At 41.9% G+C, this 13,385-nt stretch overlaps 1 protein-coding gene across 2 annotated transcripts in view; it reads right to left on the reverse strand.

Annotated features, from left to right (window-relative positions):
• Positions 1-10,541: 10,541 nt before the first annotated feature.
• PDSS2 (decaprenyl diphosphate synthase subunit 2) overlaps positions 10,542-13,385 on the reverse strand; it is a 117,994-nt gene continuing 115,150 nt past the window's right edge. For both annotated transcript variants that reach the window (XM_039379826.1, XM_039379825.1), the window contains one exon: positions 10,542-12,772. In XM_039379826.1, coding sequence (XP_039235760.1) covers positions 12,614-12,772 — 159 coding nt within the window. In that variant the 3' untranslated portion in view covers positions 10,542-12,613. The remainder of the gene's footprint in view (positions 12,773-13,385) is intronic.

A 13,385-nucleotide genomic window follows, 5' to 3' on the forward strand; every position in this document is an offset into this window, starting at 1 on the left:
AGCAAATACAAAACCATGTAAGTCAACTGAGAAATAACTGGAAAAAAATGTCAGGTAAATCTTCTGCCCCATAACTCAGCACTTTCCTAGACACTTGCTGTTTCCTTAGAATTGAACAATACAAAGAGTGACTCAATATAAAAAAATTTTATATAAAAATATAAACCATTTCAGATTTTTGTTGCTTTCTTTAGAAGCAGTTCTCTAAAATTTTGTTCTTCCACTTACGTCACTCTTCTAAATTTAGCATCTGGGGCTTTGGGTGTGTTTACAGTGTCATATTCCATGAATAATCCTAACAGATAATAGTTTGACTGCGCTTTTTATTATTGTCATTGATAGACAGCTGTTAAAAGGAGCCCTTAAAAGCAGGAACTACCAGCATTTTAACTCATAAGAACCACTGAACGAAGGATACATTTTATTAACAAGACAAATGGTCTGCAGTTACCTGTTCCTTCTCTCTTTGGAGATAAGAGCACATCCAGCTAACTTTTCTGAGTCTGTTAGCACTATGAAGACTTAAGTTTACGGTATGGTTTGCCCCCTCCCTTTATTGTAAAGCTAACTGAAGGTTTTCTTAAAGGGTACCATGTTTTAACACCTGTCCCAGCTGCTAAGTAGTGCTAGATCTCAGCTGGATTTTACTTGAATGCTTTACTTAGTGGGATTAAGGAAAGGCAACCATAAGGCAAGAGCAAGCCCGTGGAATCCCAAACTCAATTTCAGAGCCCTTGAGAAAACACTTGCCAGTTTGAACTCCACCTCATTTCTGCTCTATAGTGCTGGCCTGAGGCACTGTAGCTACTAGGGACCCAAGCCCAGGAGGAGACCTGAAGGGCCTCAGCTAAGCATAAAGAAGCACGAGCATATTGTTGCAATAACAGTATTTAATGGAAAGGGAGCGAGTCAAGTTGTCTCCAGGCAATGCAGGTAGCAAGTTTAGATTGGCTTCTCAGCCAGACAAGTCCCATTTTTTTTCACTATCTGAACTTGTGCTACACACGTCATTTATTCAAATGTTCATTTTCCCCCCACTTCGTGCCTGTGGCTCAAAAGCCACTCTGTGACACTACAGCAATCTCTGAAAAATTTCAGGTCACCAGGGAGGGGAGTTGTGGTGCTCTAGCAAGAGAACTCCTTAGTAAAAAAATCACCCCTGCTCTCCAGTATAATGGGCCATTGGTGACTTGACCAAATTGCAACTAAATTTCAGCCATGCCACCAACACAGATGTGCTCAGAACCCCTGGCGAGCTGAAAGCCCTGTTTGCAGTTGTATGGAGTTCTGTAAGGGTGGACTATGGGCAGCTCCTTAGACTTTTATGCACTCTAAGGTGCCAGGCCCTCCCCTGGAGGATGCCCTGTCTGAGTTAGTTCAAAGGATCTGATCAGGTAGAGATTCCCCTGGGCAGGGGTGAGGAACCAGGGTGGCTGGCAGTGCTTGACCCTGTGGCAGGCTCTGAGCTGGGAGTCAGAGCAGCTCAGTATGCTGAGAGTTGGTACGACGACAAGGAGCAGAAGTATAACTCTAAATTTAGAAGCCTTTTTGCTTCCTGTGCTGCAAACGTTTGGGATAAGCAAGAATCCAACTAAAATCCTTCAGCAAGGCTTCTTTCTTGTAAATTCTTGCAATAGCCTACAGCACTCAGTAGGCAGAGATGTGGCATGAGATGTCGAAAGCACTTTCAGCAGCAACTAATTTTGGCAGTTTCATTCTGTAAAAAGTATTGCTATGGTACCAGTACATCGTCTATCACTTTTCTCCACCACATCTTGAAACTAGGCCACCTTGCAGCCAAACACAAGAGTCACAGAGTCCGGAAGGAAAGCACATGAGAAACAGTGGTGTACAGAGCAAGTTCCTTGAAACCTTACATACAATTTAAGACCCTAATGGGAAAACAAGCCCCCTGCCCAGAAGGACAAGCCCCCACTGGTAACCAGACTTCTTTCTGCCTGCTGGCCACTGTGTTGCTGTGTGTGTAGCAGGTGGGGTGGGTGCCCCCTCTTGCAAGGCAGCCCAGAGCCCAGCAGCTGTTTTCTGGGAATACAGAGCAATTTCTTAATCTGAGTGCCTCATATTTACTGTGGGTTCCTGCGGGCTGGCTTGGGCTCAAATGGGCCGGATGGAATGGGCTGGATTGCCCTCTAGAGGAACTTCAGGGAGGCTGGCCCCTGCCCCGCGGCAGGTGTCCAGCTGGACTCCAAACACCAACTGTGTGTGCGGTGTCAGGAATCAGGCACTGACTCACAGAAATTGGGCAGGTACTTAAATTAGGCAGCTTGGAATTCGCTCTAAATTATTTAGGTCTGTATTTGATATAAATAAACTTCAAAGAGACTGAATATGTTGGGGGGGGGGGAAAGGAAGTGCAGGTTCCGAAATCTTCTGCCTTAGATTAAAATTAAAAGGGTCTGAAAGGAACCATTAAAAAAAATCAGTTCAATTAACTCACCTGATTTGCAGTAAAATGTATTCTACAATTCCAAGTTTATAAAACCTGAAATATTTAATGGCAAATAAGGTAACTTGATAACAAAATTTGCATACCTTCATGCTCTTCACTGCCAGTCAGACTGAAAGGACATGTATGGACACATTGCACAGGAATATTTGGAACCTCTGTTGGCCCACAGGCAACAATACTGAACAAGTAACATGCTGCGGGCAATATCCATACATTGCTGTAACCCAGGCAGAAATGAGCAGTGGCAGACACCTGAACTTCATTTATATTTTTAAACTTCCTATGGCTGCAAGCAGTGTTGGAGGGTTCTGCCAGCAACATACTACATTAGTTGTGAAACCCTGGTTTGGAGTGCCAGTTAATATAATTGCTTTTGTTTTTTCTCAAGAAACAGAATTGTTATATGGTACCCTTTTTTTTTTTTATTTTATCACAACACTGCTTCTTGTTTGTAGGTACAATGACTGGAAACTTCAAAATTGCTGTTTAGCTAGACTTCATGGAGATGGGCAAGAAATAATTGTGTTGCTTGCTGAATCAAGGATATCAAAATAGAGAATCCAAATGGCATCTTTGGATTTTAAAAACAAGCTGATTCATCTCCAAGTGTATGCAGGTTAGAAATATTAAAAGTTCATCTCAAAATGAAATGTTCATCAAAAAAATGAACATTCATTATAAGAAAACACTTTTCTAGCCTGAAGTAGCACCAGAGTATACTGGCAAGACAGCAGATATGTAACAGTTGAGTACCAAAGGAAGAAGAATTTGATATAAAAGCTTAAAAAAAATCAGATCAAAACTGCAGTGGAAGATGGAGTAGAACAGAAATGTAAAGGAGCTTCAAGAATAGAGTAACTTAACCCGGTGCGCAACCTGAATTATCCTTCTGTGCTGCAGCAGTTTACTTAGACATCAGCTGCATCCATAACTGTTTAAAAACTGACAAATCTGAGAAACTTCACTCTTGGAAGCATAAGCCTCTTTTAATCTCTTGGCAATGAAATCACAGTTCTTTTTAAGTTAGTTCAGCCAAGAACTGTGCCATTGTACGCTATTTCATAGCTTTGCATTTAAAAAGAGTAATGCTCACTTAATGCACAGTCATCCTATTATCAACACCATAACTGATTCTGAACGATCAAGCATTTATCCCATAAAGGTCTGTTTGCCAAGTTCTGTTTTATATCCAAAAGAGGTAAATACAGCCTGGAAAGTCCTTTCTCTCAAAGAGGTCCATATCTCCCAATCAAGTGCAAACAGCACACTCTGCTTTGTGTGCTTAATACTCAATTCCATATCTTGCCCATTATATAATGAATATTTTGGACCTGTTGTATAGTCTCATACCTCATTAAGATATGTAAGTTCAAATGTTAGCAAAAATACTAGAAAACAAGATAATCTGTGAAGCAATATGGAAAAGTAGGTTTCTTTGAGAATTCAGCTGTCTGACTGGAAGTAGCAATATTCGGACTGTAGGAATCCTCTTTGTTTCAGGTTCTGAAACTGAAACAGCCTTTCTAGGTTTTTTGAGTCCCAGCTGCTTCTGTCATGGTCAGGGTATTATATAATCCTTTTCACAAAAAAGTCACTGTCTTAGAAGCAGCCAGCGATCCTCCCTTCTTGATTTTTGCCCTCACTACTGTTGGGAAGCTACTCCTGAACCTTGTTCTTTGGGTGGATGGCAACCTTCCCTTCTGAATTTGCATTAACATAGATCTCTGGTTTGTGGCTACCAGATGCCTTAATCCATCCAGTTATAACCCATCTAGCATAACCCAGTCATACCCTACAGTGATTACTTTGAGAATAATCCTGAATTTAAAAGGCATTTTAACCAACAGAAATTTCCCTTTGAAAGTGGTGAAAATTTAGTCTGAGCTGAATTTTTAATGAAAACTGTAGGTTTGGAGACCTGGGTTTACAAGAAGAACAGAGAAAACCCACCTCCTTAGTGGTTATTACTACAATAGAATGTGATTGAAAGCAATTACTTTTCATGAAAGTTTATGTAAGAAATACTTCCAATCATTAATAATGTGACCATTTTTAGCAGCACCAGTCATCTTTAAGAAAGATGTTTAAACCCTGTTTATTTTTCTGCAAAGATATCTTAGCATATTACAACTAAAAGCCATGTGTATGTCTTGTAGGCATACAACATGTGAGCAGAGGTAGGGACATTCATAGTTTTTATACTTCAATATAAAATGTTACCATATTAACTTCCATAGGTTGACAAAAGCAATAGAATTGTTTGATTAAAAATAAATCTTACTAATATAGACACTTATTCTGTAATGTTCTCCTGCTAAACCCATTTTTTATGAAAATAATGATGCAAGCAACTAAGTGTAATTGTAGAAAATTATTGCCAATGATTTGCATATGAAACACACACCCTTTACAGCCTCTAGTAGCATTGTTCAACCAGCTTAAAAATAGTGCAGCTAAAATGCTGCAAACAGAAAACAGTTTTCAATGGGCACATGCTATGAATGAAGAAATGTTCAGACACAATGTGCAACTTGGAGAGCTTTCATCAAAACTAGCAAAGAGGGAAAAATGGCTAATTTCCTAACCATGCTGTGTTTCGGATAAGCGTCATGCTCATCTGCAGAGAGTAAAGCCTTTTAAAATGAGTGTTTATATTTTTTCTGTACAAAAAAATACCCCTAATCTAATCTAATCTATTGGTACTTGTTTTAGATTTTTCTAATTACTTCTGCGTAACATTTAATTTTTATAATTTGACATTTAATAAATGCTAAATTTTGAACCTTGCAGTTGAAACAAGTAATTTGCTGTAAACATTGAAGGCATAAAAAATTCTAGTTTTAAGATATTGGGGTTTTTTGCAAGTAAAATATTTACTTTTATACAGGACTTTAAAAATGTTGACCACTGTTCTAATAATAAAGCAGAGTAATTTCCGTCTTTGATATTTGGGGGAAGGGATGAAGGGAGGAAGAAAAAGTGGAGTAGTGGAGTAGGGTAAAAAAAAAATTTTCAAAGCAAGATTTTTTATAATGTCACTGCAAAATTGCAATTCTCCTATACAGTAATACAAAATATGCCTCAAATGGAATTTTATATATAAATTTCTTAACAACCAGACAAATCTGAGAACTATTGTTTTAGTTATCAGTGGGACACCTGCCTGTCACTATTAGCCAAGAGCAGTGTTCTTGTATGATACATTTGGTCCTTTCTCCTGCAGATAAACTTGCAGTTTCACCATGTGAAGTCTGTAGAACACTGCTTCCCAGTTTAGTAAGTTGTCTTGTTGCTATTTCTATTTTGAAGAAAAGGGTTGCCTTTCCTCAGGAGATGCACGCTGACAAAAGCATTTTGCAAATAAGCATGAATTAAAGTCAACTTCATGCACTGCAAAGAAGGAATCTCCTACACAGGGGGGAGCCCGAGCATTCTCTGGCTGCTGTCGGGGGCTGGGAATACGGCAGCAACGCCGGGAGCTGCGGGCAGAGTCACGCACAAGTGCAAATGCATGAAAGGGTGGACAAAGGTGATTGCATGAGGCTTTGGTGGATCGATTGCCAACTTGTTTGTCACCCTTTTCTGCCCTTCACCACTCAAAGCAAGCTTAGTACTTTATCTTTTTGGTTATTTTAAAGGCATTTGCTATCAGAATCTTAGTCTAATGGCTACTTTCTCTTAGCTTTAGAAAAACAGGCTTAGTTTAAAAGAGAAACACGTGAATGCCAATTATGTAAATAATTAATGCATTTTAGGGATTGATTTCTGAAAGGGAAAAAAAGATGATAATTTAATGCAAAGACCGTCAGAATAGATGACTTCCACAACTGGAAATATTCTTTCCTTTGAACTGCCTTGAGAGACTGAAAAGCTTTAGCTCTTTATTTTCTGTAAGACACTGGGCAGGTAAAAGTACTTTGAAGACTACAAAGAATAAAAAAAAGTTTGAGGCCTTACTCTTCTGAGAGATTGAAGCAGCTGATAAGAACAGCGACAGCTAGTCATCTGACCCAGAAGCTACTTCCTTGGCAAATCTGCAGCATGGTACAGTTGCCTGAGTTAGCCTTTTGTGTTGATGAAAATTCAAACACTATCTGCTCAGAAGAAAAAGCCACAGAGAGATCTCACCAGGAGGTTTACCCCTGAGGACGGTGGGTGGTCTGGCATATTTAACACCGCTTGGGGCAAGAAGCACTCCCCAGCAGCTCCAGAGAGTATTTCCTTAATGTTTCCATTAAACCAAAAAGGGTTTTTCAAACTTTTAGCAACTTCTATCAAGTTTGACAGTAAGTCAAATACGGGCCACCTCTGCACTCTTTATTGCAAATAAGACAAGGCACATGCAGGGTTACATTAAGAGAAGCATAGCCAGGCCATCAAATCCATGCAGTCCAATAAACCTGGTAATCCCTTCCCTTCACCTGGCCAGAGGCAGGGCACCTCTATTCCTGGACAGTGTTTTCATTACCTGATTCTTCTAACTGCAAACCAGAAGTTCCTCATTTGGGTCAGAGGGAGTATCAGTCCTTCTACACTGTCTGGGGAATTGCCCAAGAGCAACCGGAGTGGTAATTTTCCTGTATGGGTACTTTTTGGTCACCATTATTCCTTGCAATTCACATACCCCAGCTTCCATGTTTGAGGCATCCCAATTCCTCATGTTCTTGTGGTCATGCAGACAGAACCAGAGGGTGGCACATAAATGTGCACATGGTAGCCTTCCCCTTGAGCAGAGAAAGCTCACCTGTTAGCCTAGATGATGGCTAGCACGGACAAGGAGGAAGACATACTGTCTTTGAATAGCTGGAACTGTTGGGACAGTCTCTCCCCAGCCGAGACACAGACCTGCAGGGTTGGGGTGGAAGAGAGATGTCTGGCCAAGTCATTAGCACCAGGGTGCTGGCATATGATTGACCGTGTGCTCCATACAAACTTCCACTGTATGGACCATAGGCACGGGACTTCATCTGGGTCTTTCGATGCCTGGTTGTTGTTCAGGCTGCTGCAGATCACCTCTGCCACTAATTCCCTCAGACACTGGAAACCACTCAGTACTTGTCCACTCTTGCCTCAAGAGTTTATAAGGTCTTCCTCGAGGGGATACTTTTCCTTGGAGCTCAACAGCAGCTGTCTCCAGAGGCTGCTTTTTGCTCCTTGTCCAATCCCTTTGTTGATGCCACAATCCTTTGTGAGAGATCCCAGCTGCTGGGCCTCCTTGCTCTCCAATTCCTGACTGTTGGCTACAGTATCCCAGCATTGCAGCAGCCAGCTGGTAATTAGCTCACCAGGCTGATGGCTATAATCTTTGTGTGTATCTTGAAGCTAACTCAGGGATAAGGAGCTGGTGATTTCTGGCTTGTTCATGATTTCTCTTTTTCCTCCTGTTCTTGTGACTGTTCTGCTGCACAGCTGTCTGCCTCTCCAATCCTCCTCCTGCTCCCTCTTGGGAGAAGCTTCCTTCCTGACTGAACAAACTGACTTCTGCCTCCATTGTTTCTTCTTGACTACAGGGGCAACTGATACAGTTGAGAGCTGGGTCTCTGGCTTAGCCATGGTGCCTGTTTGTACGTCTTCAGACACAGAGACCGCCTCTCCCCTCTAAGGGTGCTGAACAGTTCTTGGCAGGCTTAGGCCAGGCCCAGCACAGTGTGAGAAGCTGTGTCTCTTTAGCTAGCCAGGGCATCCTTTTTTCAAATGTTCTGTCATGTTATCAGGATCCTGCACTTGTTTGGGGGTCAAGTCCTACATCGTCAGAGAGAAATACTGATCTAGATACCTTGCCACCCACAACCACATGGCCTCAGGACACTCCTAAATATTCAGTTAATCCTACGAAAAGCTGGATACAGATTCTTGAGACACACTGATGTGAACATTCTGATTACCCAGGGGTGTTCAAAATACTGGAGAGTCATTGCAACAAAGTGGAAAACAACTATCCTGTAGGAGGGGAAGGGGAGGGTGCCATTCTTTGTTTCCTCCACAAACTGTCTCTCAGATGAAAAGAGAGAAAAGGTGCAATTGTTAATTATCTCCACGAGATGGTTCCCAAAGTACTGGGACAGCAGCAATGCAGAGCCCAAATATCAGATTAGGCTCAGGGCCAGTGCTTTTATCAGTTCTCCAAGGCAAAACAGAACTGAGTGCCACACAGCATAGCAAACTGCAGAGGACAAAACCAGTCTTCAACAAGCTCTTGAATTGTCAAGCTCACTCTTGAGCATGACAAGGAGTGGGTAAGGAAACAAATAAACTTGCATTGAGAATGAGTAAGTCAACATCATGACCAGCAATAGCTAAACAGGCACATCAAGTTCCCTCTAGCACATTCCAGTCAAACGTCATTATCTTGAGCCCTTTGTGTTCCATCCTGGGTACCAAAAAGGACTGTGGTGGCTGGCAGCTAAGCATCTCACAGCTGCTCACTCACTGCCCCCCACAGTGGAGTGCACTATACGTTTTAGTTCTGTGTAGTGAAAGGATGGATGAAGTCCCTTATAGAGGTATTTTCTGGGATGAGATGAAGCACATCTGCTGTTAGGCACATCTAACCAAGTTAAGATTTGGCACATCCTGCCCTCTGTGCCCAGCACAGAGGAACAGCGAGCAGCATTCCTCTCCTTCCAACTGAGGGAAGATGGAGGTTAGAACGGGACTTGCTCCTTTACTAAAATCCTGAACATGCAAAACCATTCAAAGAGTGTTTAAAAGCAGGTAAGGGGACCTGGAGACTAAAAAGAGATGCTTTTAATAACGTAAGGCACTTTTAGTAGACTGTTTCCCTTTGGTATTTGCTAGTGCTTCAGCTCAGCGAGCATGGGTGAGGGCAAGGAGACTCTCAGACCAGAAGAGAGTGAGCTTTGTACTGAACTACTTCTGTTCCTTGAGCAGTTTGAAGCTAATAAAGGTAGCTTTTGACCTTCCTGAAGGTCAAAAATATTGTGGGAAGCTGAAATTGATGCCACCAATAAAAGACACATTTTTAATAGATACTTCTGAAAATCCATAACCATTAACGGATTGAGAAGTGTCTCCAGACTCATATCCAGAGCAGGGCAACAGTTAGAAAATTTGCGGGTTGAGTTAAAGACAGTTTAATAGATAAAAGGGAAAAAAATGAAAGCAAAACAACAAAAAACAAGTGATACAAAGCAATCACCATGAGTTCCCTGATGTGCCAACAGCCCCAGGCAACAGACCCCCTGGAACATCCCAAACACCCCATCCTCAGTTTTTATTGCTGAGCATGATCTTATACGGTGCACACTACCTCAGAGGTCAGTCGAGGTCAGCTGTCCCAGCTGTGCCCCCTCCCTGCCCCTGGCCCACAACCAACCCCCTCAGTGGGTGTCAGAGTGAGAAGCAGAAAAAGCCAGTGCAACCACTGCTGAGCAATAGCTAAAGCATCAGCAGGCCGGCAATGCTGTTTGAGCTACATATCCAAAACATGCACTGTAGAGGATGCTACAAAGAAAATTAAATCCATCACAGTAAGACCCAGTACATTGGGCTAGTTTTTAATTTAGTCTGGTCTAAAAAGCAGTTGGGACCTTGTCCTGTATTTTGTGCATCAGTGGAATGGTCCAGCAATTCCATACCTGGGATAAATTCAGAGAAGCAGCCAACAAGTATGTCTGCTTGAGTAGGTAGTTGACTGAAGTAAATGGTGTGAATGCCTTCCTCAGCTGCCCCTCAGACCACAGGTCTCCCTCTCCCTGACTGCCTTTTAGAGGTTGGTGGGGAAAAGGAATCAAGGGACAAAAATAAGACCAGTACAGCCCCAAAATTACACCATTGCTCAGAAATTATATGAGGTGTGAGGAGTATATTAGTACACAGCAATAACTAATTCACTCAGTTTGACAGATGGCTATAATAGTTTGCTTGTAGTTTACCTGGAGGAAACAAGACAACAAAAATTCCTGAAGAATTATAGATAAATATCTTAATTATAAAATTAATTAATAATATTGATAGGAGATAATTCACATTCTTTTTTTTTAAATTAAGGTTGAATCATATAAGAGCAATCAGAACATTGTGGTGATAAAAATACAAAAAAAGAAAGTAATTAATTTTTTATTATTCTCCTTTATTGGTAACAACTATAAATAAAAACTTGTACTTTCATGAAAAAATAAACCAGGTGTACATGGGTTTGCAGTATGTTTGATGTTTCTTTCACAAAACTGAGTTGAGGTGACTCAGAATATCTCCAGCATATCCAAGCTTCCTGCAGCCCTGAATCGTTATGAACCAATTAACACAGATGTAAGACAAAGACAAGATGATGTATGGCTCTTACTATACGTAATATGTAAAAACCAGAGACAAAGAAAACTGAAATATGACTCTGAATTTAGGTATTTATTTAAAACATGTTTTATGTTAGCAGAACTTCAGGGAACTTCACAGGTAACTGCCTGGGATAATCCACGCTTCTCAGTGCTTCTCTTCTGTCTCCAGTCTTCCTGCTGTGGCAACAGCACCAACTCATGGAGAAGTGCCAGAGTCTTGGGATGAGAGAAAATGAAGGTAAGAGAGGGCAGGTAAAAGAGGAAGTGTAAGCAAGAAGGGGTCTGGTGTTGAAGCCATTCTCCAGAACAAAGCGAGTCCTGATTTCTGGATGTTGCTCCCAAACAGAGGTTGCGACTCAAGGTTGCTTATTATACATAAAATATTATGGTATAATGTGGGCAGAATGTACACAGAGTACATCATGCGGGATGTATTTTCAGTATACTTTTAGAGGATAGAGTTTTCATTTACATTTTGCATTGGGTGGAGTGCAACACTCTGGTCTATGACAAACAAACTGTGTGACAGGGGGAGTGAGTGCAGGGAGAAAAGGAGGGAGGAGAGATTTTAACAGAAATAACTCCACTTAGTGTTTGAGTGAGGGATGTAATGAAATCTGTTTGCTGTGCTAGCTGTCTCCAGATTGGGCTGTAATTACACCACAGAAGGAAGAAAGGTAGCTGAGTCTCAATCTAGATCATTTATGTAAACTCAGCCTTCTTGTCAACGGCATTCTCGGATTGCACGTGTGCAAACCACAAAAATCATCTCCTATGTACAAAACAGAGACGGTCTCAAAGTGCAGGCTTCTGATACACCTTATATGCTGTCTATAATTGGACTTGAAAATTCAACACACTGAGGTTCAAAACTTCTCCAATATTTTCTGCATTTTATTCAGTGCGGTGACTATTCACAGAGAAGCATTCCTGCTTTCTTTATGCCAAAGGATGATGTCTAGCCTTACAAATTAACATTTATTTGGCTTAAATTAACACAAGTGTCACAAACATAGGAAATTCTTTTGTGTAAGACTGTAGAAAAAAAATTCTGGATCTGAAAGAGGGATATTCCCTCCCTCAGAAGAGTTGGAAAAACCTCATTCTTTGATCCAGAGCAACATATTACACAGGCACAGTATAAACCCCAGGCAATCAATTCCCTTAACAGAGTCAAATTAATATTTGATTAAATATTTTAAAGCTCCTACTTACCATGCTTGATACATTTTCTCAGCAAGTTTCTCAAATACAAAAATCATTAGGCACAGGGTAATTTTATGTTTTAATACATAAAAACAGTGTGAGGAGACATGACTGCACACAGACAGAGAGAGGATTTTCCCCCATTAATCCTCCAATCTGCCCTTCTCCTTGGATAAGCGGGTATGTTAATTCCCGGCTTCGGCAGCTCACTCTCTCTGGGCAGGTTTAAACGAGTTTCTTGTGACACCTGGATCTTCACGCCCTTCCATCCCTCCCTCCTTCCATCCCTCCCCTCTGGCAGGAAAACCACCGGCCTCCACCCTGGCGCCGTCCCCACCGGTACCCAATCAATACCAACTTATTTCCTGTCCATTTGCTGAGGTCACGAAAACGGGACTCATTAATTATTTCTACTGGTGCAGCCTCAAGTGCGCTTCTGGCACGACAAGCAAAAGCCTTTTGTGACCTTTTTTCTTTCCACTCCCGAATTTTGCTGGTGGTGATGGTGGCGGCAGCAGCTGGCATGCATTCCTCTGTTGGGATGGGATGATGAGACGACCAGAGGTGTGGGGCATCGTCAGTCTCTCCGCCAGGTTGCTTCCACCTGTGGAGGGAGAGACGCTCCCCCCAGAGCAGCAGGTCAGGGAAACCTGGTCACGGCGCAGACGATGTTGGCCAAGGCATCCCTGGCCTCGGAGGGAGGGAAATGCTCCAGGGCTGCCAGTGCTCTGTTTCCGTGGCAGCGGCAGAGGTCGATGGCAGAAGTCACACCTTTTCCAGCCTTGATCGCTTCCTGCAGCTGTCAGAAAACAGAAGCACAATGGGTGGGGGTGGTTCAGCAGTAGCAGTGCCAGCGTGCACAACGATCTCTGGGAATACAGGGCTTCCACAGCCCCTTCCGAGGTAAAGGCAAAACCGAAGCCATCAGACAAAGCTCTTAAATCCTCTCAGCTGCTCTGCTTGGCTCTCAACTACAGCTAAACTGTGCACAATTTAAACTACATCACCCATTACTTCTTCATCTGAGAGATACTGGCTCTCCAAAGTGCACACTTAAATTAAAAAAAAAATTAAAGTTTTTAAATATCTGGGAATTTCATACCTCAGCCACTGCCTGAGAGCTTTTGTTCAGAATTGGCAAACCAGCCACTCACTCAGACTCTTGTTTTCTGCAGTCAAAACCTGCATTTCATGAACACCCATCTTATCACCTGGTTTTGGAAACGGGCATAGGATGACACACGTTGAATGTGTGTCTTTTGTAATACAAGTTTCTATTTATAGACCATGTGATTACATGTGTCAGAGTGGACAAAAGGAAATTGTGTCAGCAAAATGTGTTAAACTATCATACTGAGCTATATCCATGCAAACTCCTCCTTCTCACTAAGGCTATGGAATTTGACAAAGGC

Source organism: Pipra filicauda, unplaced genomic scaffold, assembly GCF_003945595.2.
Source record: "Pipra filicauda isolate LSUMZ 115617 unplaced genomic scaffold, ASM394559v2 scaffold176_size3548034_pilon, whole genome shotgun sequence".
Classification (NCBI taxonomy): Eukaryota; Metazoa; Chordata; class Aves; order Passeriformes; family Pipridae; genus Pipra; species Pipra filicauda.